The sequence below is a fragment of the Rhea americana genome, unplaced genomic scaffold (genome assembly GCF_003343005.1).
Source record: "Rhea americana isolate MKP2758 unplaced genomic scaffold, rheAme1 scaffold_197, whole genome shotgun sequence".
Taxonomy (NCBI): Eukaryota; Metazoa; Chordata; class Aves; order Rheiformes; family Rheidae; genus Rhea; species Rhea americana.
The window spans coordinates 1,244,974-1,269,949 of record NW_028186116.1 but is presented as its reverse complement, the minus strand read 5'-3'; the positions used below and the strand labels follow the sequence as shown (position 1 = coordinate 1,269,949).

The window sequence follows — 24,976 nt, the reverse complement described above, 5'->3', positions numbered from 1 at the left end:
CTGTAAAATCTAACAGCTTCAATATGCAGCGGCGCATATTCTTTCAAATCCCTCTATCCAATGCACACATTTCTTAGGATGCACTTTACAAGAAAGGTTACAGTAAGCATGCACATTCAGGACCAAAAAAAAGTTTCATGTGAGTCCTAGTTTCAATTAAGGACTTATACAACAGATTCTAATAGGTACCCAAATAAAACAAGTCTATTTGTCATTATCCAGACAGAGAGAACTGCCAACAGTTAAAGAATAAGTGGTACAAATAGTGAAAAGTAAGTAAAAGCTGTTGTTTATTCTGAAAGGAGGGGAGTGCTTACAACTTCTAAAAATTGTTTAGAGCACAAGGCTATGTTATTACAATAAGAGAACAGAAACGTGGGTCAAAAAAGCCATTAGCTGAAAGGAAAACTGCATGAAATGTTCCCTTTACATTCATAATATATCAGTACAGCCTACATGTTTCATTTCATGAAAACAGACTTTCATTCTACTGGATTTAGCAAACAAGAAAGATACCTTAACAAGCCCTGCTTCAGACCCATCTCGATCAAAGGTCTGGCGGGCTTTTGCAATAGCGAGGATCACACCTTGCATGGCTGGACTCAGCATCACCTACCACAAAAGCAGGAAAACAAACACAAACAGGAACAAGGAAAACAATGACAGACAGAAGAAAAGGCATGGTGAAGAAAAGAAAAAGGTTCAAAAGGTAAAGTTTAAAGGAAATGATATGAATGTTGATGGAACAAGCCAGAGCTGCAATTTGATAATATACTACTTATTCCATCTATCACATGCACTTTACATAGAGTTTTTTTCAAACACTTAAATGTGTCATTCCAAGCCTTGAGTTTGTAAATTCAACAGGTGAGAACACAAAGCACGCTAATCATATCCCCTGTATGTCCCATTCATATTTTTAAAGCAATACAAATAAGAGAGCACTGCCTATGGCAGAGCATTTCATTGTGCTAACTTCACACAAGCAAACATTAAACATACTCATGTAGTAACTAGCTCAGTATTTCTACACGTGAAATACAATTGTACTTGTGAAAAAGCCTGAACTGACTGACTTCTAACATAACGCTTGAGTATGTATATGAGGGAGGTTAAACAGTCACATTCAAAAAGTCCATAGCTAGGATACTGTAAGTTTTAGCAGTCACTTCTTAGACAGGACAAAACTAACTGAAAATAGTAAAGAGGCTTGTAAATAAAGTAATATAGCTAGGATCAATTTTGATACAGTTGTGACAGAAAGACAACTTAAAGGAACAATGTGCAGATGTAATGATTAAGTGCTTTTACGGAGCTGCTTTTCTGATAGCATTTGGAGATGAAATTACTAGAAGATTTGGTCTGGCCTTCCTTATTTCTATAGTGGGAAAATTTATATTGAAAACAACATTATTTCCTGACAGACTACTATCTTACCCAATCTTAGGAAAGCTCAAAGCCAACTAACTGCACAGTTACAGGTTAATGACAGACAGTAATTAACTCCTACACTAGGTTCTGTACCTCCTCATCATATCCATCTGCATCAGATCTAACAAGAATCTTCCCCACACTGGGGATTTCCACTTCAGAGACCTGTGAGCTAGTTTGGTCAGCAGACTCTGTCTCTTTAGCATCCTGTGGTTGTTCTGCCTGAACTGTAAGAGTTGTTTCTCCCGGATGGGCCTTCATTGGGTCTATCTCCTTTGGCTGTGGCAGCAGAAAGAAGAAAAGAATAAGAAAAACAAAAGCAAAACACAGGAAAGTAAAAGTGGATCGAGTTAAAGGTGACAGAGCTACAGAAATACACAGAAATGAAAAAAGCAGATGTTCATTAGGAAGAATACAAAGACAACAACTGTCTGTGTTCTAGGCCGGGGCTCAGTTCTCACCTCACAGAGAGCTGCCTCTACACCATTCTTCTCGTAGGCATCGGCAGTGTTCGCAATGGCCTGGGCAGTCTGCTCCTTTGCAATCATGGCATGTTCAGAGGACAACGAACGCATGCTCTGCTCACAGCCTGAAGACTGATCTGTCAGGACAGAGGTGTGGTATTACTGAGCATGAACTGCAAGACACAAATCCAAACGGACAGAAGGTAAAAGATAAAAGAAGGTGAAAGAGTGCACGAGATCAAAGCAGGTATCTTCCATATTTATTAGGCGCACACAGCACCTTCTTTACCTGTGAACGGCATTCCCAAACCGTTCATATTTGAATTTACAGGCTACCTTAATTCTGTCAAAAACTTGGTCATGCAAGTAGTTAAGATGATGAAACAGCCTGCTAAAAATACATGTCCTCAGGAACTACAAGCCTAAAATAAAATTATGCCTTTATTCATACCTTAAACTGTTTCATCATTTAACGTGATGCAAAACACCAACTTAAGACCATATATGAGTCTGCAATAAGCTTGCTATTCAGTTCTATCAACATCCCATACTTTAACGAGCACTTGCTTTTCATGAAGTCTGCTTTCTTTATTGTTCCAAGATGTTTTGTAGCATTTCTCCACATGAGTTAACATCTGCTACGTTCATCCCAGCGGTGAACGTATTTCATCATGAGCTTGTACATGCAAGCCTCATGAAGCCTTTTCAGTAGGTATGGCACATACTATCAGGCATTGCTAAGTAACGCTCTTCCACTCAAGAGAACAGCACGTCAACATTTGCTGCTCAATACTTTCATTTCACTTACTGACATTTTTGTAATTAGCTAACTATGATTAAATGAATGGAAAACACCCTTTCATCAAACTCTGTGACAAACTTAAAAGTATGCACACACACAATGAGTAGAATAGTTTTTCCTGTTGCCAGGATGCAGCCTCTACCAACCTGCTTTGCTACTTCTTTAACAGTTTCTCCGAGATATCTAGGATTTCACAAAAGGCTCCAAACTAGTGCTATTTCTGACTTGGTTGTTACTAGTTTCAACACTGTTCACAAATTCAGATGTGGTGTTACCTGGTCCTGATTCAGAAGAGAGGTCCTGTGATTCAAAAGCAGGTGAAGGTTCAATCTGAGGTATCTTGCAAGATTGCTCCTCTTCCCATTCTTCTGCCTCTTGCTCAAGTCGCCAGTTGTCCTCCTGAATGTAATGTTTCAGTTCGAAGGGCAAGGCTTCAACTTCTTTCTGAAACCGTCCAACCTCTGAATCATCCTCCTCATCTGGAAGAGATGCACAGTTTTTTATACGATGAAATACATGGTAGCATGACTACACCATTATAGACTAAACATCTCTGCCATATTATGGAAAGCAACAACCAAATCAGCTGAGATAAATGGAAAAAACAGTTTCTCATAGTTCTATAAATTAAGATGAACCATAACCAGAAATACAAAGATAAAGATAGATTTACAAACCTCTCCGAGGCAAAAACTATTTTTTTTCTACCTCTAACACCACCTGCTGAAGAGAAATTCCAGAAACAGTGACCTCTGATGCCGTAGGTCAGGAATATATCATTATCAAAGGGCTACAATATTCAGAGCACATCATTTAAACTGCCAGTAGCCAGAACGGTCACAATTTAGCTCGAGACATCATACCTACAATGCAACGTAACATATAAGGGTAGGAATCACGTGGATTCCAAAGCAAGCATTTCCTACTTGTACTTATCAGTACTTTTTTTAAAACTATTTCAATATTGTTTGAAGTTTTAAAATATCACAAAAATACCCCCAAGAAATACCAGGTTTAGAAAAATCTTTAATCAGAACCAAATGACAGTTCCCTATACCACCTTTTCTTATATATCATTGTAAAAGCAAAGCATTTTTAAAAACAAGAATTACATCAAATAGGGAAAAAAAACCACATGGATTTCAGAGGCTGAACTGTCACAGGAAGGTGCACAAAACCCACAACTTCCAGATTCTCATCAGCAACATTTAGTGATGAGAAGAATGACAGTTCTACATTGTTTGTTTCTATTTATTACATCTATACGAAGCATGCATCAGAATAGTAGGCTCTTCTACAGCTGCTTGCCATGTATGGTGCCATGTCACAATAATTTCTCCACATAACCATGTGCCTATTGGCACCGCAAACACACTTGTAAGGCTCAGTCACCACTACCAATAACTCAACTCATGCAATAGCAAAGACTGCATATGTAAGACACACTGTGTAGCTGCATATTACAATATCACTACCAAACAAGCAGCTGAGCCAAAATGCAAGATAAACGCAGCATAAATAAACTGGGAGACATTCCATGTGACCTTATAAACGGAGCACTCTTATATAAACCACATACAGTGTCAAAGTGATAAACACTAGCAATAAAGGCATATTGAAAGTAGTAAATGGGAAGCTTCAGTGTTTATTTTTATTAATATTAAATTAATTAGTATAATCTCACTAAAGTTCTTTCTTCAGTTTTTAACTTTATTAGGGATTTAGAAAAAAAATGAGTACAGAATAAATCACTTCTTCATCAACTGAACTTTTCTGCATCATCTTCTGAAGCATTTGGATGCTGCCTGATGGACTCTCAAAACAAGAAAGTCTCAGTCAAAATGGCAAAAACTGCCATTTTATGCATATATATGCATTATATATATATATGATATATGCATATCTTTAGCCAGTTACAAAGACTAGTAATTAAGTATCAGTCAGAAATGCTAAAACTACACTTGACCAGATCTAACGAACTAAGTGTGCTGCAGAGCTAGTCTTTTCCTGCTCTTGACAGCAATCAAGTTACATTCCCCTGCTCCTGAGCCTCTCTCTGCCTCCTCCACTACAGGACAGGCATAATACTATGCTAAAGAGAAGCTGAGGAATTTAATGGTGACGCAGGGTTAGAGAGACAACATAGTACACAAATGTATGAATAACCAGCAGTTTTGGCTCCCATACCTGCAACCAAGCGGGACAYCTTATCACTTATGTACATCAGGCAGTAGGCACTGGCATTCCTCAAGCCTCCAAATGAATCTCTCTCCAGTTCTTCCCATGATGATTCTGTCACTGAGATGTCATTGTACTTGAGCCAGCTTTTTCGAGGCTGGTCATATATGTAGGCCCAGTAATGACCAGCATTTGCTTGCCCTTCATGAACCAAGACTGCATGCAAACGATAGGGAACCTGCAAACTCATACAGACGTATTTTTCAGACTTGTAGTAAACAGAGTTGTCTGATCTCTATATAAAAAACTGCAAACACATTCACAGCTGTTGCCTTGTAGAAGACTGCTGATTCATACACTAAATTTTCTATTGTATAGGACCTGACTTCCGTTTTGGCAATTTGCTGTCAGCTTAGACCAAAAGTGCCATCATGAAACTGAAAGGCAATTCTAATTATTCCACTGGAAACTGAAGCCTTCCAAAGAGTTTCATGTTCCCAATGCAGAGAGTGYGATGTCTGAACTTGTATTTGATAAGCTATTAAGGCACCTCTACCCAACCTCCAATTACTAGACAGAATTCTCCAGATCACTACAGTGAACATATCTATGAGCCATTATGATACGAATTCTTAGCAATGCTGCCTCAGTTTTCTCCACAATTTGTGCAGATTGTACCAAATTACCTCTTTTTCAGTGCAAGAACACCAAATGTTTCACTCAAAGATCCCTTATAGCAAAGTAGGTAACATAACCTGACCTCAGATAGCACTCTTGGATTTATCGCGTGCTTAAATATAGAAATGACTGTATTTGATCAAGATCCAAAGTTTGGTGCCTAACTAGAGCCAGTCTCCAACTCAGTCTCTGGCTAAGTTCTGAATTCCATCTTTCTGTGATGGGTCAGAGCCCCTTACGCAAAGTTCCACATAAAAACCAGAAAACTGCATGAGCTGAAATCCAGATTGATCCAAGGGTATCTTTGGCCTGCTGAAGTATACTTTGCTTACAATTTAAGAGTCAACTCCATTTCCAACTGGTAGAGGAAAAAGTGGTCACATTTAAGGTGCCATCTCTGTGGCATTCACAATTAAGATGGTTAAGAAAGATTATTTGATAATCTTTGGATGGAAGTTCTGAAACCTAAACTTTTCTCCACACAGTATTCAGCCAGAAACAGGCAGAAATTCAAGTGTGATAGATGAAAAAGTAAACAAACTTACCCTATTCAAACAAGTCAAATTCTTATAATGTACCCCCTATAGCAGAGATTTAGTTATTCATTCATCCAAAATGAAAACAAAAGGAAAAAAGTTAAGACTTTTTCCCTGCTCCCTCCTTTCCCCCCTGGGATGTTTAAATACCTACAATGGATGCTCTGTGGCTGGCTGAGTGTATGTATTCCACATCTCTTGAGATAAGGCCAAACCAACAGAAACACACTTAGCTCCCTCTCCCCAAAAGAGGAGGCAGACAGTCTACAATAGCCTTCTTGATTGCACAGAGCAGAAAAATCAGGTATTGTAGAGAGATACATGTTTTGTGATTTGATCAAAAAGAAAAGTAACATCTCTTTTTTATAACATTGGGATTTTTAAGACACAAAGTGGACAACTTAAACTGACAGCTACTAGCAAAAAAATACTTGATTTCATTTTAAACAATAAACAGCCATGTGCCAGTAAAGGTATTAGAGCGTGAACTGATTCTCTGCAAGTACAGACAGTTCAGGTTTTAAGTGTTTTGGGAAAAAGTACTTATTTATTAACCTCAGAAGTTGTATCAGAGTTTGAACATAGGGTAAAAACATGAGAATGAAGCATTTCTCTCAAAAAATTAATGACATTGAGAATGTCATTGTTAGTTCACCACAAAAGGTACAGGTGAGAACATCATTCTAAAGATGTTCATTCTTCCCCTCCCCAGCGGGCTAGAATCAGATTAAAAACAAATCTTTCCCCTCAATCTTGCCAAGACATGTAGTATTTTTCCCTGTCCTTCCACACAAACATTTATTTTCCACTACATCAACATAACCATTGATATTAAATTAACATTTACCAAATGAAGCTATATTTCTTACCTGCTGGAGGAGAGGGTCACAGTACATTTGTTCAATGGATAGGTTGATTCTGGCAATGGAGTCTTTCAAATCTGCCAAGAAAATTATGAATAATATAGGAAAAAATAATGACAAGTAAAACATATAAAAATTAATGTCCAGTCAGGCAATTGTGGTCCTTTTCACTTCAAAAGTTTTGGAGCCATGCAATAACTTACAGAGGGCAGAGTCACAGCTTTTCTCAAATACAGTTAACATCAGACTTGAAACCTATACAAGATTATGTGACGGTAGGCCTAGGCCCAGTGTATGCATCACGTAGCTTCAAACATACAGAAAAGTCATTTTTAGATAAGCAGGCACACCTCAGGGAGTAGTTCAGGATGTATCCAACTGAAGCAATAGAAAGGAATTCAGGCTAGCAAACGAGGGGAAATCATAACAAATATACTTTGGACTAACCTTGCATGTCTTGTTCAATCTCATTTCTCCATCGCTGCAGACATGTCCTAACAAGGTTCACCTCCTCCTCAGAAATCACGTGAGGAGCAGGGCAGTCAGATATTTCTGCTGGTGAATCAGAAGGCTGAAGTGATGTACTCAGTTTTTGTTGTGGTGAAGAATTTGCCAAAAAGAAAGTAGTATCTTCAGTCGTTTTAGTATTCTTTGCTTCYAGCACACTATGAAACAAAATCCCATAGTAATGGACAGATTATTCAATGTTTCTCTTGATTTTTTTGAAAAGAAAATAAATCAAACAAAAACTACTCAAGAGCCAGAGCACCATTTCCCTTTCCAGATGGTACAATATGTAAAGAGCACAAGTTCATTAGAATGTACTTCCTCTTTAGCAGATCAAATTGAAACATAAGACAAGACAAATGAAGTTCTCACAGAACTCTCCATCTGCATACATGAAGCACAGCTCCACAATGAACAACTCTAAAAATTCCTTCTCTTACTACTGAAGAATTCTTTTATTTACTCAGCTTAATTTAAAAGTGTAAGCCAGACATGATGGGCAGATTTACGATAATCTAATACTGTAGTGATTCTGCAGCTGATGAAACAAAATCTTAGCACCCTAATCAAAAAGAACCCACAATTTAACTCAGGATTACTGCTCAAACACAAGACATGGCAATCCTTCTAGAAAAGGAAAGAGAACAGACTCCATGCAGTGTTATGTTTACCTAAACAACAGAACCAAATTAAGAGGAAAGCAGCTACTGACTGCTTGCACAGGCGCTCGTACTTTACATCATCAGGCTCGCAAAGTGCCCAGATAAATAATCCACTTATCCTTCAGAATGAAAATCGTAAGTATTTACTAGAAGGTGAAGTGTTCTCCTACAAAAGATTTTTAATTCTGTTTACTAACCTATTCTGCTGTGAAAGTCTGTCTAAAACATGAGACTCGGCTTGGGACTGCAGAATTGTTGTCCGTAAGTCATGAGCAGAAGAGCGAACAACAGCTGGCTTTGTAGTGATGAATTCGAGAACATACTGGAGCATGTCAGGTAGTGGAAAGCGGGTTGGGCCAGAGCCGTATTTCATGTACCTACAGTAAAAAAAGCAATATGTTCTATTAATGAAGGAATATGACTGTTTGCTTAACCCTCAGGAAAAACACAAATAAGCTACTACATATTAGTTTGCAAGACAGTCAATGACAGGTTCATGGAGAGCTGACATAATTTCTCTAAAAAGACAGGAATAATATGTTTTCAACACACCAGTTTTTCAGATAAATTGTATCAGAAAATCCTAGTGTATCTTCCCCCATTGAACATTCACTAAGCTGCAGTTTCAGGATCCTGCCCTACACTGCTTAGGTATTTCTCAGTCATCCATTTCTTAAAGGTAAGTGTCAGTGTTTCCTCTTTGGACGCACAGCCTTTGACCAAGAATATTTCTTCATGTCCTATGAAAGGGAATAACAGCCCTGTTGCTGCAAGCCCCAACAGCACTTACCTTTAAATTTTCCTATAGCCTTTTAATAACTACAGTGATTAACAAACTGGAATTTTGCCATTACTATTTTACTAATAGAAATATTAGTAAAAGCCAATTATGAGGCACTCAGTCTTCTAACTGTCAAAAAAAATTCCCAAACCCAGCAACTTTTTACTTTCTTTATGAAAGTATGTGCAGATCTGGATTAAAATACAGCCTGGACACCTTGCCCTGCCTCAATTTCTTCCTCAGAACCTGAGGTGGAGGGATAGAATGAGATCCCATGGAGCACATGCTTGTTGCTCTTATGCATCCATCCATTTTCCTCAGAAATCCTGCAGTTAGAAGAGAAACYTTCTGCTATAAAAATCTGTCTCTCAGTGTTTAGCTGTACTTCTGCTCAGACACCATCCATACTCCTGCCATTAATAACTCCGTTTTTCAGTCTGAAGACTGGAAATTTTGCAAACCCTTGCAAACTACAGAACTTGTTTTAGCAGTAGCCACTACATTATCACAGCTGTGGCTTATGTTTTGGTTCCTGTTCAAATAAAAGATAATGTATGGCACAGGTGCCTTTGCATTCTACACGTGGACTTAAATATAACTGCTTTCAGGATACTACCAGAACTGAGCATAAATAATACGAAGGCTACTACTACATAGTACAAGTGTTTGTCTGTTTTCTATTGATCTCTTTCCCTACCAAAGAAATATTGCTAAACTAGAGGGAAAGAAACAAAGATCTCTCATCACAAAGCTCAGACATTCTTTCTCAGATTCTCTTTTGTTAAAATTTTCTCCAGACTTCCCAGAAAAAAAAAGCCCACCATGACTTGTTTTCTCTTTCTACTAAAAGTTTCTATTTTATTTAAAAGCTCATTTAAAAGGAAGGAATCACAAAATTCCAATGGTACAAAAATAAAAATAGCTGAGCACTTACTTTTCCAGTTTCTGCTGCAGAATTGCTATTTTCTCCTTTAATCTCTTGATCTCTTCTCTTTTCTTCTGAATAAGCTCTTTACTGCTGTAGAGGTACCTAAGCAGACAAAATACAGAGCCCCACCATGTGAGATTTATTTACTTCTAATATCTACAATCTTTCATAAATATTTTAGAATCATTCCCTCCTCACCAAAAAGATCTTTCTTGCTTCTTTAATTAAAACAAGGCAACAGTTTTAGCATATGGTAAAACAAAATAACTCACCTGTCCATATAAATAGTCTGGGGAAATTCTAGCCTGGTGTGAATTTTCTCTGGCTGTCCTAGTGACTGATTGAACTCAAATCGGGAAAGTTCAAAGGTCAACACTGGTGGGAGCTTTGTAAACCAGCGCTGTAACAAAAGCAGAAATGCCCCCAAAGGGAYGTATTTTAAGATGATTGCTAAATGGTTTCTTTAGACCGATCCTAAGTATCTGTCTGTCTTTAAGCACTGACTTAGTATATATTTTGTTTATGGAGTGGCTAGTCAGAAAGCCAAATTTTGAGATTAAAATTTCCACTTCCATTTTATATTTTTACCATAATGAAGTCTCATGATAGCTTCCAGAAAGTTAAATTCCATTGCCCAGTGCATCCAGCTTGATGGATTATTAAGTGTTCCAGTAATTAATTTTACAAAATTTGCAGACACTACACAAACTCTGAAAGTCAGCTAAGAGCCTCTGAGATAGTTATTTTCCAATGCAGCTCCCATGCAACGATGAACAATAGAACAGAAGTCCTTAACCAGCATCTTATTTCTCATCCTTTCTCACGCTATTTATGTACTCTTCAGCTTAGGGCATTCAGACAACAAATCCACTTTCTTTATGTTAAAAACACTGTTTAACAAAGAGCCATGCTGAAAGAAAAACAATCTCTGTTGCATTTATACTTCCTCTATCCTCCTGGGTTTACAAACACTTCAAGCATTCGTTGCCAGAAGTTTACTTCACCTACCTTGACATGACACCACACAGACAATATTCCCTGTTGGACTCATGATGAACACACTAAGGTCTTTGCTATGCATGATCCATGTCAGATGTCCTGTCACAATAAATCTGTCCCTACACCAAAGTTTGACAGTACATTTTTAGATCTAAAAACTTTGCAATGAAAGTGACCACTATTAATATTTTAGAAAGAAATGGCCAGGTAGCACAGCCTTTTGAGAAGCTGCCCAATATTCAGAACAAGAGAACACAAAAAAGGAAAAGGAAAGTTTTATACACCTATTATATAGGAGAAACATATGCTCTAATTAATCCTACTGATGCACTGAGCTTCAGCACACTCACCCATGTTCTCAAAAGATAAAATACACCTTATTCTCTATGCCCCTATTGTGCAGTCCTCTAGTCATCGCATTTTAGGAAGTGAAATAAATAAGCATAGTTCTTTCCAATCACATTTCTTAGAAATATTTCTTAGAAATAAAAGCCAGAGCCCTCTCCTTCTACCTATATAGCCATAAAATGATTAAAACTTGGCCCAATGATTGGGCCAATTATCCCTTGTCTTTCAGTAAAGGACTTAAAGAAACTAAAAAGGTTAGGTTGGGAAGAATCTGCTTGATTAGCTCCCTACATCCCATACCTCCCCTGTCTTTTGCATTAGGCTACTTCAGTTTCTACAAAATCTGCTTTAGTTGCACCTGAACAGCCTCATGCAGGAACCAGTAAAACCGCTAACAAATAGTTGAGTCTAAAGTCAGACAGGGCTTACCAGCACAAGATTTCATTTTTCTTTTACTACTGTAAACCACAGCAGTGAATTTTTCAAACATTCTGATAAAACTGAAATTCCTTTCCCTGACCAACTATGCTAGATACCTTTGCAAATTTCTTAATATTATTTCCCAAACTTTCACTAAACTGATTTCTCAGCTGCTCTTACACATACAGGATACTGAATGTAATGGTATGTCTTAGCTTCCCACTTTGCTGCAGCCAAATAGTTTATGATTGATTTGTGATTCACAGAATTAAAAAAAAAAAAAAAAAAAAAAAAAGGTAGAAAAAAAAGTCATCACAGGCAGAAGGTAAGAGTGAAAATGAGAAGGAAAGAAACACACACTGTAATAGGGAGAAAGAAACAAATTCTAAATGGCATACCATAGAGTTAAGCACTGTACTTTTACCCTCCGAAATTATGGAGGCAGTGGTTCTCCCCCTACTCAGGTACAGGTAGGCTTCAACAGAAAGAGAGAGACTTTATCACATTTGCATCAGAAGTAGATGTTTACCTTTTTAATGTAAAACAAACTCCTCAAATTGGTTATATAGGACAATACAGTTTTACAAACAGGCTAAGACTTAGTTAATAACTCACATTAACATACATTTAGGCAAGACTCCAGCTATCCAGAAAATTTTTGTTTGTTGTTAGTAGAGAATGATTAAAATTGCCATTTAAAGTTATCAAAATACAATGAGATACACCTGTGCTAAATGTATTGTTTTGTTTTTTAAGAAAGCAACCAAAAGCGCAATGACAAAACAAAAAACTAACCTCCTGTCCATATTTCACTGACTGAGCTGCTGTCTCCTCATCCATCTCCCCCTCCACCATGGCTCCTTCCAAGCACTCGTTCAAGTTCCGATAACCATTTACCTGAAGGGGATACTGACCAAAGGTTTCAATCTTGGAAAAAGTATTGCCTGAGTAAGGGAAAAGATATAAAAGCCCATGAACAAGCTTAAAAGAACAAAAAGACCTAGATAACTCAAGAGCTTGTGATAAATCAGTTTTGACATACTACTTTTAAGAAATAAAGTTCATATGGTTCTCTGTATAGATGTCTATCAAGAAAAGCCTCTTTATAAACAAATGCTGAAGCAGATGAGCGCGTAAGAGTATTTAATGTTTTCAGAAAAGACACCTTATAAAAGAAACATTTTTATAAAGAAGATTATTTGCAAGTTCACTGTAACACCGAAGAACCAAAGTCATCAAGAACGTGCAATATAAAATCATGTATCATCATTGCTATAAATTAAAACACTTGAAGGAGTTAAAAAGTGAATCTATCAAATCCTTGACTTACCCTCATGGACACCCTCAGTCAAGAAGGTCCCATAGAAAAGTTGTACCATTGGGTTTTCAGATTTGTCCCCAGGATTGCTGTTTCAAAAAAAAAAAAAAAAAATACACACATTTGATTTATTTGTAGCTAGAGGTTCTAAATAAGTCCTAGTTCAAAATTTAAGCCTTTGCTTGGGAGTCTTCCTACAATCAAAAGTAAAGCATTCTATTGAAGCACAAAATATAGAGGAACCTTCTCATACATTTCCATACTAACAAGTGCTTTATATCTCTTATACTGGCAAGGAAACAAAAATGCTAAAACTCTGCCTTCTGAAATGCAGTTCTAAAGAGCAGATCTTTACAAAAAAGATCTTTGAAAGGATTTTAATTTCTGCTCAGGTGAATGTTTGCCTAACAACTTTTGTTATAGTGTAGCACTCATTTTACAACAATCTTATTCTATCAGCTGACCACTTCCTCATGCCATTTTACACCAGTTCTGTTGAGTTCCCTTAAAAAGCTTATTTACTCTGCAAGTCACACTGTATGAATAAAGTCATACAAATAGGCAAGAACTGCAGATATAACACTTCATAAGCATATTTCCATATTTCAAACTCAGTCAAAGAACTCTTTTTTTAAACCTAAATTTTTTACTTAAAGTCCTCCCATTTATCAAACAGCCATATTTGAAACCTATTTCCACTTAGTGACAGGTCAAACTCCTGAGACCATAAAAACTCACTTGACATTCACAGTAAGCTGGAATGCATCCTCCAGCCAATCTAGTAGCTTGTGCGTGAATTCACTGACATCTTGCTAGAAAAGAGACAGAAGTTTAAAGTCAAACACACACAGGAACATGAAAGTGTTTCCATATTCCATCCATTTCACAAACCTTCTCAAATACTGCCTAGCTAGTATTGCTGTATCTACTCATCTAAGAGAAACATGAACTTACTTAAAACGCTGTGATCATTATTTTAGAACAATAATGAACACTCTGCTCACCTGAAAATTAGATCAGAGGAAATTACTATGGTAACTCCTCAACTATTCAGATGGCATTCTTGGAGGACAGTTATGCTGGCTGTTTAATTAGCAAGCATGTACAGTTCACCTAAACGACACAGGGACAGTTGCTTGCCGGTTGACAAATGTGAGAGGAGGCCTTTGAGCATAACAGTAGGAGGAAGTGAAATAGTGTTCAGTATGTCTGTAAGTGCTGCTCTGAAGACAGCAAAAGGCTTTTTAACCTGGTCTTACCTGCTGTTCTTCAGCTGATCTAAAGGCATCCCTTAAGAGCTCCAGTGCTGCAGAAGGGTCCACAAACTTACGACGTGTCCCCAGCATTAAAGCAAACAGACATTGAAGCTCTTGCATGAATGCAATATTTCTTTTTCCCTGCATTGCAAAAAAAGGAGGCGGAGAAGAAAAACAAACAAACAAACACACACCACCAACAAAAACTCTTATGGCAACTCACTAAAAGTAGCATTCTAAACCAAAGTGTTACATGCACATATCCAAATCCAAAGAGGTAAATAAACAAAACCAATGAAACAGATTGCTTAAAATGGACAACAGCAGAAAGACCTTTAAGGTCATTCCATTCACCTTGGAAGTGGTTTGGTCTACAGATAGATGCATAAGATAACTGAAAAAAAAAATAAGTAAAAAATCTAGAGAAAAGAAGTGCCAGAAGTAATATGAGCTAATATATAAAGCAAAAAGCGGTAATTATATGATTTACTTTGTCTAGAATTTGTTTTTTTCAGAGTATCATGAGCACACACAGAAGCTAGTAAATCACCAAATTTCTTAAACAGTGGTTACTAGAAGCTGGAATGATAGAACAAGGGAAGGATAATTCTACATATGCCATTTTCTTTAAATATTTTCTAAGCGTCTTCTACTGGTTACTGCCAGAAGGTATTGGGACTAGACAGACCTTCAGATTGACTTAAAATATTAGCTTTCCTGTTGCGCATACAAGCAAATAAACAATCTGGAGCTATCAAAGAAATTTCACAGGACAAATTTATTCCAGCACTTCAGCTAAAAGTCATAGAGGAAAATTTTATGGGAAGCATCTGATCTTTTCCACAGCAATTCTGTCTTTGAAAAGTATTTCTCAGATTTGACTTTAAAGCAGTAAGAAAACTTAAAAGTCATTAACATAGGTGCAAGGGTCTCAGATGGCCCGTTTCAAATTAAATCTGCTTAGAGAAAGAACAAGGCAGCATACCACAGAAGAGGGATGCTTCACAGCACTACTCAATGAAAACTTACTGTGCGACTTCGACAATTCTCAAGCACGCTTTGTGGGAGAGAGTAGCCAAGGACCAGCCTCCGAAATTCTGGCAACTGGAAAAGAGACTGAAAAGAAAGAAGAGTTAAAGACTGGTCAACACCTGTCAGTACTTGACTCATTACAATTTGAGGCACCATTATCATTCTTTGTACTCTACAGCTGTTTTTGTTCCCTCCTAATTCTTCAATGGCCCTCTATTACTAAATAAACATTTAAGAAGAGAGCAGTTTACATGGCAGACCAGCACATCCATACCCACCATCTCCCCTTATGCCCTTTCAAAGGCCCAAATCTTATTCTGCCATTTTTAGGACTTACAAGCTTTTCAGAAGAGAGCATAGGCAAGCTCAGAAAAAGCACAGAGGAACCACTAACATCAAGAAAGGAGCACTTCTACAGCTATTCTATTTCCTTTCATAGTTAAAGAGACATGGTTAATAATTATATGCTCATGTAAAATGGTTAGAAGAGCCAAATGTGTTCAGTCTCTCTTACTGTTATCTATTCTTGCTTAGATTATCACTAATAATAGTCTTTGCCTAGTTACTTATTAGATCAAACATTTAAGCCACTGTATTCCATTAACTGCAATCTGATATACCATGTATTGAGCCTACAATCACTGCAGTAAAATTTAATTACCAGCTCACTTTGCCAGTCTAGCTTCTGTCATCCAGTAAGTATTTGGACATCACTGCACCAAAAAACATTTGCATAGGTAGATAGAGATTATATCTATCTGTATTTATGTTACACAAAATCTAATTGCTCTTTTTGAGCATGCCCAGAGGAAATCTCTGTTATACAAAATAAAAATAGAAGTATTTTAGGATCTCAAGCTAAGGCTCGATCCATTTCTAAAATCTGAAAATGAAACCATGGCAATCTTCCCAATACTGCCCTCACAGCAAAGGTGGCAGCAGGAATGTTTGTTTTTCTATTAAACTTAGTATACTTGCAATCTTGGGGAAAAATTAATAAATTTGAGCATGGTCACATTCACTCATCTACATATGATGACCACCCCATAAAGATGATGTATTTTTAATTATTGCTGAAAAATATTCTAACCCCAAGGCAGCAGGAATTATAGAAGAACTCTTCTATTAGATTACCTGTATGACAGCACTAAACCAACATGTATTTCCGATGTTTTTCATTCCGACAGGCCAGTCACCCACTCTTCTCCAGTCATTCTGTTTGGGATTCTCTCCCCAGGCTTCACAACGTTTCCTTTTGGAGCGGTTTTTGTTTTCAGTGGAATGTGCTTCCTGAACTCTGTCACAAAAGACGTGTATCTTATTGTAAAACACCATCTCACAGAGATTTTTAAGAGTTACATGAATTGTATTCCACTCTAGTCACAAGCAAGACACTCGAGTCAGGTACTGCCAGGAGATGAATGTAGCACAAGTCTTATATGTCTCAGAAAAAAAAATAATTCTCTAAAGAGATGGATATGAAACAGGACTGGAAGGTGATTTGGGAAGATAGAATAAAGCAATAAGATGTGCATGCTCTTCTTCATATACTAGCTGATGCAAAATTAGTACACAGTGCATTTTTTGGTGGTTTTTGGATACAAATCCAGTCCAATCCACAATAAAAAAGGGAGATAGCTACCTGATGCTTGGTGTGAGGTAAATAAATACAGAAGATTTCAACGTGCTTCCTGTATAGGGGCCACACCAGTAATGTCTCCTTTTGCTTGGCATGTCATTAATGGCAGCGGGAATTAAGTAAGTCACAACCAAACCTGGGTTTTCTATTCCGAGTACCGTGTTGCAGTGCTGCCCGAGAAGGAATGATTAACTAGAGCACCCAGAAGACAATCATGATCCAAGCATCTTATGAAAGCAGTACATATACATCTGTTTAGGCATTTACATTTGTCTTGCAGTTACTAAAAATGCAGTCAGCCTAAGGATGCACTTACAAATATCTGATAAAACCAAAAACAATTTATAGATCCACTGACCTTTCTGCTTCTCTTTCTCCAGCTTGAGCTTTTGGTGATTCTAAAAGGCTGAAAGTGATGACTGCCTGGAGGTCTTCTTCGTTGTTAGAGGTAAGTGCAGTGACATCTAGAAACAGAGACAGCATTCTGATCCATTTTTCAACTAGGAGTCGACAAACTTTTTTTTAAAAGGAACTTCTAGAAAACGTTACACTTCATAAACACGATTTTCAAAATGATTCAGGTATAATTTTCTAGCAGAAATGTAAATACATCTTCTTTTAGTTTAAGTCATACTATGAAATCTAGGAAGCTATTGAATGGACTGGAGTAGATGGAGAGTAGAGATCATGCAGCTGTGTAAAGGCCAGATTTCCTTACACCTGAATTCAGAGCTTGTGGGAACATTTCAAATCTCCTGAAGTAATGAAACAAGAACTTCAACTGCCGCTTATATTTGCTATGCCTTGATACCAATACTGACTCCTGACACAGTTTAAAGAAAAAAATTATTTTAATTTAATAAAATTTGCATAGCCACACCAAACTAACTTCTTGCACTGGATTCAGGATGCTCAGCTAACTCTGTCATTTTGTTTACTACTTACGTAGGAGAGGAGAAAGGAAAATTAGTTTTGAAACAAGTGGAAGCCTTAAATAGTAGGATAAAGGGCAGCTGAATGGTTCTAGGTGTTACTCTCTAAGCTTTCTAAGCGCCCAGCACAGATTTTTGGCATTGTGAATCTGTTCAGTGATTTTCAACTGATAGACTAGGTTCTTTACCAAAATTAAAGTTTTAAAGAAATTATTTTCAATTACCGCAGACCCCATTTTTTTTTACATTTAAATGTGCCAAGCTGACAGCCTACTTCTGTCAATACCAACATTTATAAAAATAATTTTCGAGTAATCAAATTGCTAGCTCAAATAACACAGCTGCCAAAATCTTATTTTGCCTTTTTCTTTGTGTTCTAGTAGTCAGTAGCAGTGCTTTAGCTAGGCAGTAACACTAGACAAAACTAGCTTTCTGGCACCAAAAGCTGCTGAAATGGGATGAAGTAAGCCCCTCTTGGCAGTTAAGAAAAAAAAAAAGGAAACAAAAAAACTCCAGTCGATCTATAGGTTCTAAAAGCACAGATCTTTGCTCCCAGATAACCAGGCTCTGGAAAAAAAAGCAGCTCTGGCATGTCCTTATAACCAGACAGGGAGTCTGCCTGCCTGAAAAAGAATCAGTGGGCAAACAACTATTACAGAAAGCACTCCTAATACAGAGATCGCTTTGTGGTAGCAGTGACAAAACAGGAACGAGAAGGGCACGCAACATTCCACTTCGGGTTTCAATCATCTACTGACTCTAGCCACTTCGATGTTCAAGATCAATGGGACTGAGCGGCTTTCCTTTTGGGTTCAACTGGAATCACCAACAAACTTCACCAGGAAATACTAAACAGAATTAAGAAACACCTTTCGGTCACACAGAGCTGTAAGACCACCATAACAAGGGAATCTGCCCAGTCCCTGTACCTCACAGACTTCACTGCAGACATGCATCCTCATTCCCTCTCCTTAAGCTGGCACTCACCTGACCCAGAAGTGAGCTGGCTCAAGGAAACTACTGTGGCCAAAAAACTAATCTTACAAAAAAGATTTTTTTTGCTGGTTAATTCCCTAACTATCCCACTGAAAGCAACAAGCACTAGCAAAATCAGATGAGTACTACGACAAGAGTGGGGGGTATTAATTGACAGAAGATGGGAGTCCAATACTTCCCCTTTAAACTCAGTTGGCATCTAAAACCTTAAGGTAATACAATGTGAACACAGATAAACTACTTACTTGGTGGAAGCTGTTTGCCCACTGCACTCCCTTCCCAGGTGGATGGTTCTGCAGCAGCACTGTTCCGATTAGGCTCCTGAGCATGCTCCTCTGTGAGGAAGCTGACTGCTTCCATTAGATCTCCATTAGCAGCCTAGTAGAATAAAAGGGGAAAAATCCACAGTTCCAGACTTACTTCATCTGCATTTATATGAAATTTAATGTATCCATGGTAGAGAGAGACACACTGGCATCAACTTTACTTTCTCTGGCCACAGGAGAAAGCTATCTATTGGTGACAAGTAGTAGTTAAAAAAAAAAAACAAAAAAACCCCTACAATTTCTCAAACAGAAAGCTCTTTGGCTTTATTAATAGGACAATATATCCTGCATAAACTCATTTTCCTCATAAGAAACTGGAGTAATCRCAGGTCTGAAGTGCAACGGAGTACCTAGCCGCAGAGACACTCACAGGAATCAAACTCTTTGGGAATTTCAAGATGCATGTATCTTACTGAACTGGGACTTTCTTCAATGGTAACACTACTGAATTTCTTAAACCATTACTATGGGCTATGCACACTATTTTCACTTCACATAATGCAGCACATGGTATCGAAAGAACATGAAAACACTGATCATAGCTCACTCCAGAAAAGAGCTCCACTACACAAACAATTTCCTGCTCCTAGATTTCAAGAAGCTGGTGTCTGATGATTCCAGACTAACGTAGGTGCAATGCATTTCTTGCTGCAATTTATAAATATCAAGATATGCATTATGAGGAGGAATCTTTCCAGTTAAGTATTGCTTCTCCAACTATCTGGGATTCTTGAGTCCCTTCACCATAGGGCAAAGACAACTGTGCTGGTGACTGACAAGACAAACACAAGTCACAAAGCTACACGTTATGTCAACTGTCCAGAACTCCTGGAACAATTTACATAGGGGAAAACTTACTCTGCTCCACAAAGCTTGTTTATTATAACACATCGATAACAGTTTTGCTGTAGGAGCAAACTACCAGGAAATGTTTATAATGTTTTGGCATAGCATGTGCTACTGCAGCTCAGATTTTGAGGTCCACTGTTAGAAAAACGAAAGGTTTTCAACTCACTGTGGACTTTTTGTTTCAGAGTCAATTGAGTCAATAATTACCTATTAACTTCCAATTGTATTCTCTTCTGACACCAACAAATGCTGAACTCGTGTATCTGTTTCCCTCATCGGTATATCTAAATTAAGCACTAGTTAAGGGCAGAAAAAACAGCGGATCATTTATCCTCACCTCTTCTGTGAATGAAATTATTCCATACAGCGTACACTGTATCACTTTCATGAGACACATACTGACTATTTTGGCAAGAAATAGGCTATTAACAACCCATGAAAATGCCAACAAACATCTGACCCATGAATTATGCTTAGAGAGAGCCTGAACTTGCCTAACTTCTGAAGCAAAATCAGAGGTCTTCTTTCAAAAGAACAAACACAACATACACAAACCTTTAGAGCTGCGTGAAGGAAGGCTGAATCTTGAATTCCTGTTATCTCTCTCAATTGATTTAAAAGCATTTGGCAATCCTATATGCAAAAAATAAAGAAAGGTCATGTAAAAAKGTGATCAAGAAAACATCAAGTTGTTTCTGTAATGCCTGCCACGGGTTCACTGGAGTAGTTGTTTTATTTTTTCTTTCCTTTTTACTGACAGACCATCACAAAAACTCAGTCACAGTTACCTGATGGTATTCAGTTTGAACAGCACACTTAACAGAACAAAACATTTACAGACTAACGTTCAATCTCTTGTATTTTTAAGAAAATATCAGGCGGCCTCAGAGAAAACGATACATACTCTGTTAGATGCACCATACCTGAGGTGGGAATTGGTACCCCCTCCTCTCTCAGAAAGCAGCAACATGTGCAGCAGGACATATAAGGAGACTAGTAAGTTCCCAGGGGACTGGCGAGGGGCTATTTTAAGTCTGGCTGCACATGCCATTTGTGCCTGTCATTTCTCACTTACAATAAAGTGTCAGTATAAGGGCCCAAGAAGCTGCTATTGCTTTTCCTTTCCCCCACCACACAGGCAACTTAAAGTTTGGTGAGCTATTTGCTGTCGGCTCTAATTCACAGTCAATGATCTATTCTTTGGCTATTGCAGCTGCTTACAATTTTGGAAGAAAACCTCTGCAATCAGTTTTTTAACAGAGTCTTTTGAAATCCTTAYATGCTACAGGGCAAGTCAAGCAATAAATAGTCTTAGTTTACCAACCTACGCACGTGGTCAGGAAAGCATAAGCCCCAAAAACAGAACAATGCAAGACAGTTTGCCAAAAGTATTTATTGTCTAGAAGTTATATAGGTCAATCATTGGGGAATAAGTTTATGGTTGGGGAATAAGATCAGCATTCACATCACAGAAGTGAATTTGCTCTGAAAAGGCTGCATGTTATAAGAGATGYCTGCACGTAGAAATACTTTTCACATGGAGCCAGAATCTTTGCGTTAACTGCCAGACACRGCAGAGTTAAAGGACCCCTTTTTTCCATACAAGTGGTCATCACACTTACTAAGTACTGCGGTGCTATGAATAACTTCAATGAAATAGTTATCAGGAAAGTCAAGTCTCTATATGGAGTCATAGCTCTCAACTATTCTAGCACCTAATTGTGACACTGGAGGTCTCATCATTCCCTTTCCAAGCAACAGGTCAGCAATCTTCTAACAGTTCATTTCAAATTAAAATAGACACTGTGAGTTATAGTTTTGTAATGCTGGATTACATGTAGAATCAGAAGGATATTAATACAGAAAAACAGCAATGACTGCATCTCATATGCCAAGTTATAAAGGCTATTGAGGATCCTACTGTTAGTACAGTCCCAATGAACACTAGTTTCTTAAGATCATATGTTTAAGTAAGCTCAATCAGGAACATTGCAGGTGAATAAATTCAAGTTCCAACTTWCTCTCATCACTAGGAGAAATCTCAACATACTTTGATGTAATTGGGGCAAAACTTTCAACCAGTGAGCAATAAGTCAACTTTTTTGAGACGTCCATCCATAGTGCTTATGGATGTCATTCTGTACACAGCACCATAAAATTAGCAAACTACCATATGAACAGTTAAAAAAAAAATCCTCTTTTTCTTTTTGATGGAAACATCCTTCACAAAAGCTATCATACTCCCACCTAGAATGTGCTTTTGCTCAACTCTTACTAAAAAGCCCCGTGTGTGTGYGCGCGTCTGTGTTTGTACACCCCTCCAAACCCATTAAACGTACTTTTTGTCTTTGTACCTAATCCTGAGAAAAGCTGAGACACTGGAAACCTTCATGACCAACTAACAGTACAGTGGGAAACTGCATGATAAGAGGCCAAGAGTATGAGGCTCGAGACAGGAATGCTTTCACAGAGGCAAACTAATTATATCATGTTGCTAATTTTGCTACCTTAGCAAATTGTATTCTTGTTGGCTAACCCCACCTCATGCCATGAGGCATATTTTTCCATTGGAGAAAAATCTAGGCTAATTAAACCATATTACAATAATGAAATGCAAGGCAGGACAGGGCATGATTTCCAGAGTGTTTTCTTCACTGAAAGCGATTCCCAAAGGCTTCACTAAGCACCAAAACAAATAACCAACCCACAGTTTTAAGTTACCACATAATAACTAAATATTTCCAATGCAGTTTTACTTAGCCTTTCATAAGAAACATTTGTGTCAAAAGCACCTCTTAATAGTGTAAAGCTTATCCCATGCAATGAGGCCAGTTGACTGGCAGCCCATGAACACCAACAGGAACCACAYTGTATGCACTGAAATTTGCTAAGTGTTTGGGGAGTATCTTTCTGTTTTTCTTTTTAAAATTAGCCTGGTTGATTGCTTTTTGGGGTTATGCTGCTGTGGTACTTTAAAACAAGCTACAGAGCTGGTCATTAACACTCAAAACAACAGTGGTAGCAGGCCACTACTATTCATATATGCTGCATTAAAAAGAAAAAGAAAAAAAAAGGAAAGGAAAAAGAAACCAAAACCAAAGGAAAACAAACAGCAAGACTCCTGCTGAAGTCCTACTTGCCCAGGAAATAATAAYCAGAACTAAAATGCTATTACTATTAGATTACAGTAAAAGGAGACAAGTATAAAAACAAGACGTTGACAGGAAGGAAGATGTTGGAGATAAAATTACATGGGCAACCAAGCAAGTGATGAAACTGAATGGTTTTGTTATTTTCCTTAATTTGACTCACTTTTATAGGGCACAGAAGCAGTTTGTTTGAAGGAGAAACTGAAAGGAGGGAAGGATGAAAAATGTGGTGCAGAACTCTAAGGAGGCTCCAGAAATAACAGGGTGCATGGTAGATGTCGAAGCCYGCACAGAGGAGGCGCACAGAGTAGCTGACCTTCACCACAGCAGCTTAACTATGCTTTTTATCAAAYCAGGAAAATGGATATCAAAAGGATTAAAAATCTACAGAAGCGAGCACTAACAATGCCTACATTCCTGCAATAAGACCTTTCACAAACCAAYACCCATCTAGGCAAGAAGCGAGCGCCAGCTGACTCTCACCGTTTGTCCCTAACATACACCTGGCCTCTCCTACATTGTGCACTCTTCCGACACTGCCCCTGCACAAACTTGAAATCGTTACCACGTAAAGTTTCTAAATTCACAATCAGAMAATCAATACCTTCTCACCACTCATTCCTTTAAGGCTGGCCTCTCAGAAGTGCTTCTGTTATGCCTCAAGAGCACCGAAGTTCTCCAGAAAAGCGAGGATCTCAAAACAACAGAACAGATACATAAATACAGTATGGGCCCTGAAAACCTCTTGGATTGGGCTTCAGTGTCCWGTGTGTGTATACTATCCTTTCAAACTGAAAGCACTGAAGGTTGCCCACAAAAGCAAATTAGCAGTCAACTAGGAGCATATAGCTAGGCACCCTTTTGAACTTTATGGGCCAGATCCTTTTAAAGACAAGTTATACAGCCTTGAAACTTAAAAGCAGTAGTTTTTTTCTAACAGATACCAAGAGAAGCTGTTCTAGTAACAGAGACAGACTAACTCATTCCCTTTACCTTCTTTGTAAAACAACTGAAATGAAAACTGTCAAGAGAACACCACGCGGAATTATCCGTGTACCTTTCCCACTGAATGCAGAGAGAGAGCACGAGACTGCGCATCTTCAAAATCAGGTAGGTGCAGTATCTTACCTACCAGGATTTTAAAGGAAACAACCTGAARCCCAGTGACCACCGAAAGAGTAAGTTAAATAAAATAGCAACATCACACCTATTAATGCAGAAACAGGACTTGTGTGGTCAAATCAGTATACTGGAATCTGCACTGGCAAACGTTAACTGGAATTTTTTGTGCTCCGAGACACTGCGCTGTCAGGACAAYGTGTACAACGCGGCTGAGGAGCCCCTGGCTGCAGGTGTCAGGGAAGGAGCTGGAAAACAGCACTGATATGACCACACGTTCACAGAGAGCAGCGCCCTTCCTCAGGGCAGCCACACGCTGCCAACTCAAGAGCGCAGGTCTTGCAGGAAAAGCATCATCTGAACAGAGAAGAAGTCCATATGCTCGTAAGACCATTCCGCACGTGCTCCCTGGCAAAATTCACTCTTCAGCAGCACTAACCCAGCTTCTTGGCCTAAAGGCACCTCTCAACCCAGGTGCCGCTCCTGTCCGCACCGCCTGGGGCCAAGCCCGATTTAAACCGAGGGGCACATCAGAGCGGCACCTGGGAACACCCGTCATCGCTCCGGGGGAGATCTCAGCCGGGAGGGCTCCTGCGGCCCGGGCGCTGGGAGAGACCCGCCGCCTCCCCGCGGGAACGAAAGCGGGCGGGAAAAGACGGGGCGGCGGGGCGCCCTGCGGCCCTCGCTGCAGCCCCGCGGCCAGCCGGGCTGAACGCTGCCAGCCGCCGAGGCCTCAGGCGCCGCTGGAAGGAGGGCGCAGGAG

At 38.6% G+C, this 24,976-nt stretch overlaps 1 protein-coding gene across 6 annotated transcripts in view; it reads right to left on the bottom strand.

Annotated features, from left to right (window-relative positions):
* The window catches only part of USP28 (ubiquitin specific peptidase 28), a 30,876-nt gene extending 5,990 nt beyond the window's left edge, over positions 1 to 24,886 (bottom strand). Inside the window, exons 1-20 of one of the 6 annotated variants that reach the window (XM_085303130.1) lie at positions 23,699 to 24,886; positions 20,501 to 20,578; positions 19,016 to 19,148; positions 17,201 to 17,306; positions 16,338 to 16,500; positions 15,201 to 15,287; positions 14,175 to 14,312; positions 13,654 to 13,727; positions 12,928 to 13,004; positions 12,393 to 12,541; positions 10,103 to 10,230; positions 9,837 to 9,932; positions 8,319 to 8,498; positions 7,400 to 7,617; positions 6,959 to 7,029; positions 4,885 to 5,113; positions 2,973 to 3,176; positions 1,893 to 2,032; positions 1,525 to 1,710; positions 517 to 612 (exon numbers count right to left, since the gene is read on the bottom strand). In XM_085303130.1, coding sequence (XP_085159256.1) covers positions 517 to 612; positions 1,525 to 1,710; positions 1,893 to 2,032; positions 2,973 to 3,176; positions 4,885 to 5,113; positions 6,959 to 7,029; positions 7,400 to 7,617; positions 8,319 to 8,498; positions 9,837 to 9,932; positions 10,103 to 10,230; positions 12,393 to 12,541; positions 12,928 to 13,004; positions 13,654 to 13,727; positions 14,175 to 14,312; positions 15,201 to 15,287; positions 16,338 to 16,500; positions 17,201 to 17,306; positions 19,016 to 19,148; positions 20,501 to 20,578; positions 23,699 to 23,713 — 2,568 coding nt within the window. In that variant the 5' untranslated portion in view covers positions 23,714 to 24,886. Of the gene's footprint in view, positions 1 to 516; positions 613 to 1,524; positions 1,711 to 1,892; positions 2,033 to 2,972; positions 3,177 to 4,884; positions 5,114 to 6,958; positions 7,030 to 7,399; positions 7,618 to 8,318; positions 8,499 to 9,836; positions 9,933 to 10,102; positions 10,231 to 12,392; positions 12,542 to 12,927; positions 13,005 to 13,653; positions 13,728 to 14,174; positions 14,313 to 15,200; positions 15,288 to 16,337; positions 16,501 to 17,200; positions 17,307 to 19,015; positions 19,149 to 20,500; positions 20,579 to 20,868; positions 21,239 to 23,698 lie in introns of those variants that run through there. The other 5 variants (XM_085303124.1, XM_085303127.1, XM_085303125.1 and 2 more) reach the window with 5 other exon arrangements.
* Positions 24,887 to 24,976: the final 90 nt, after the last annotated feature.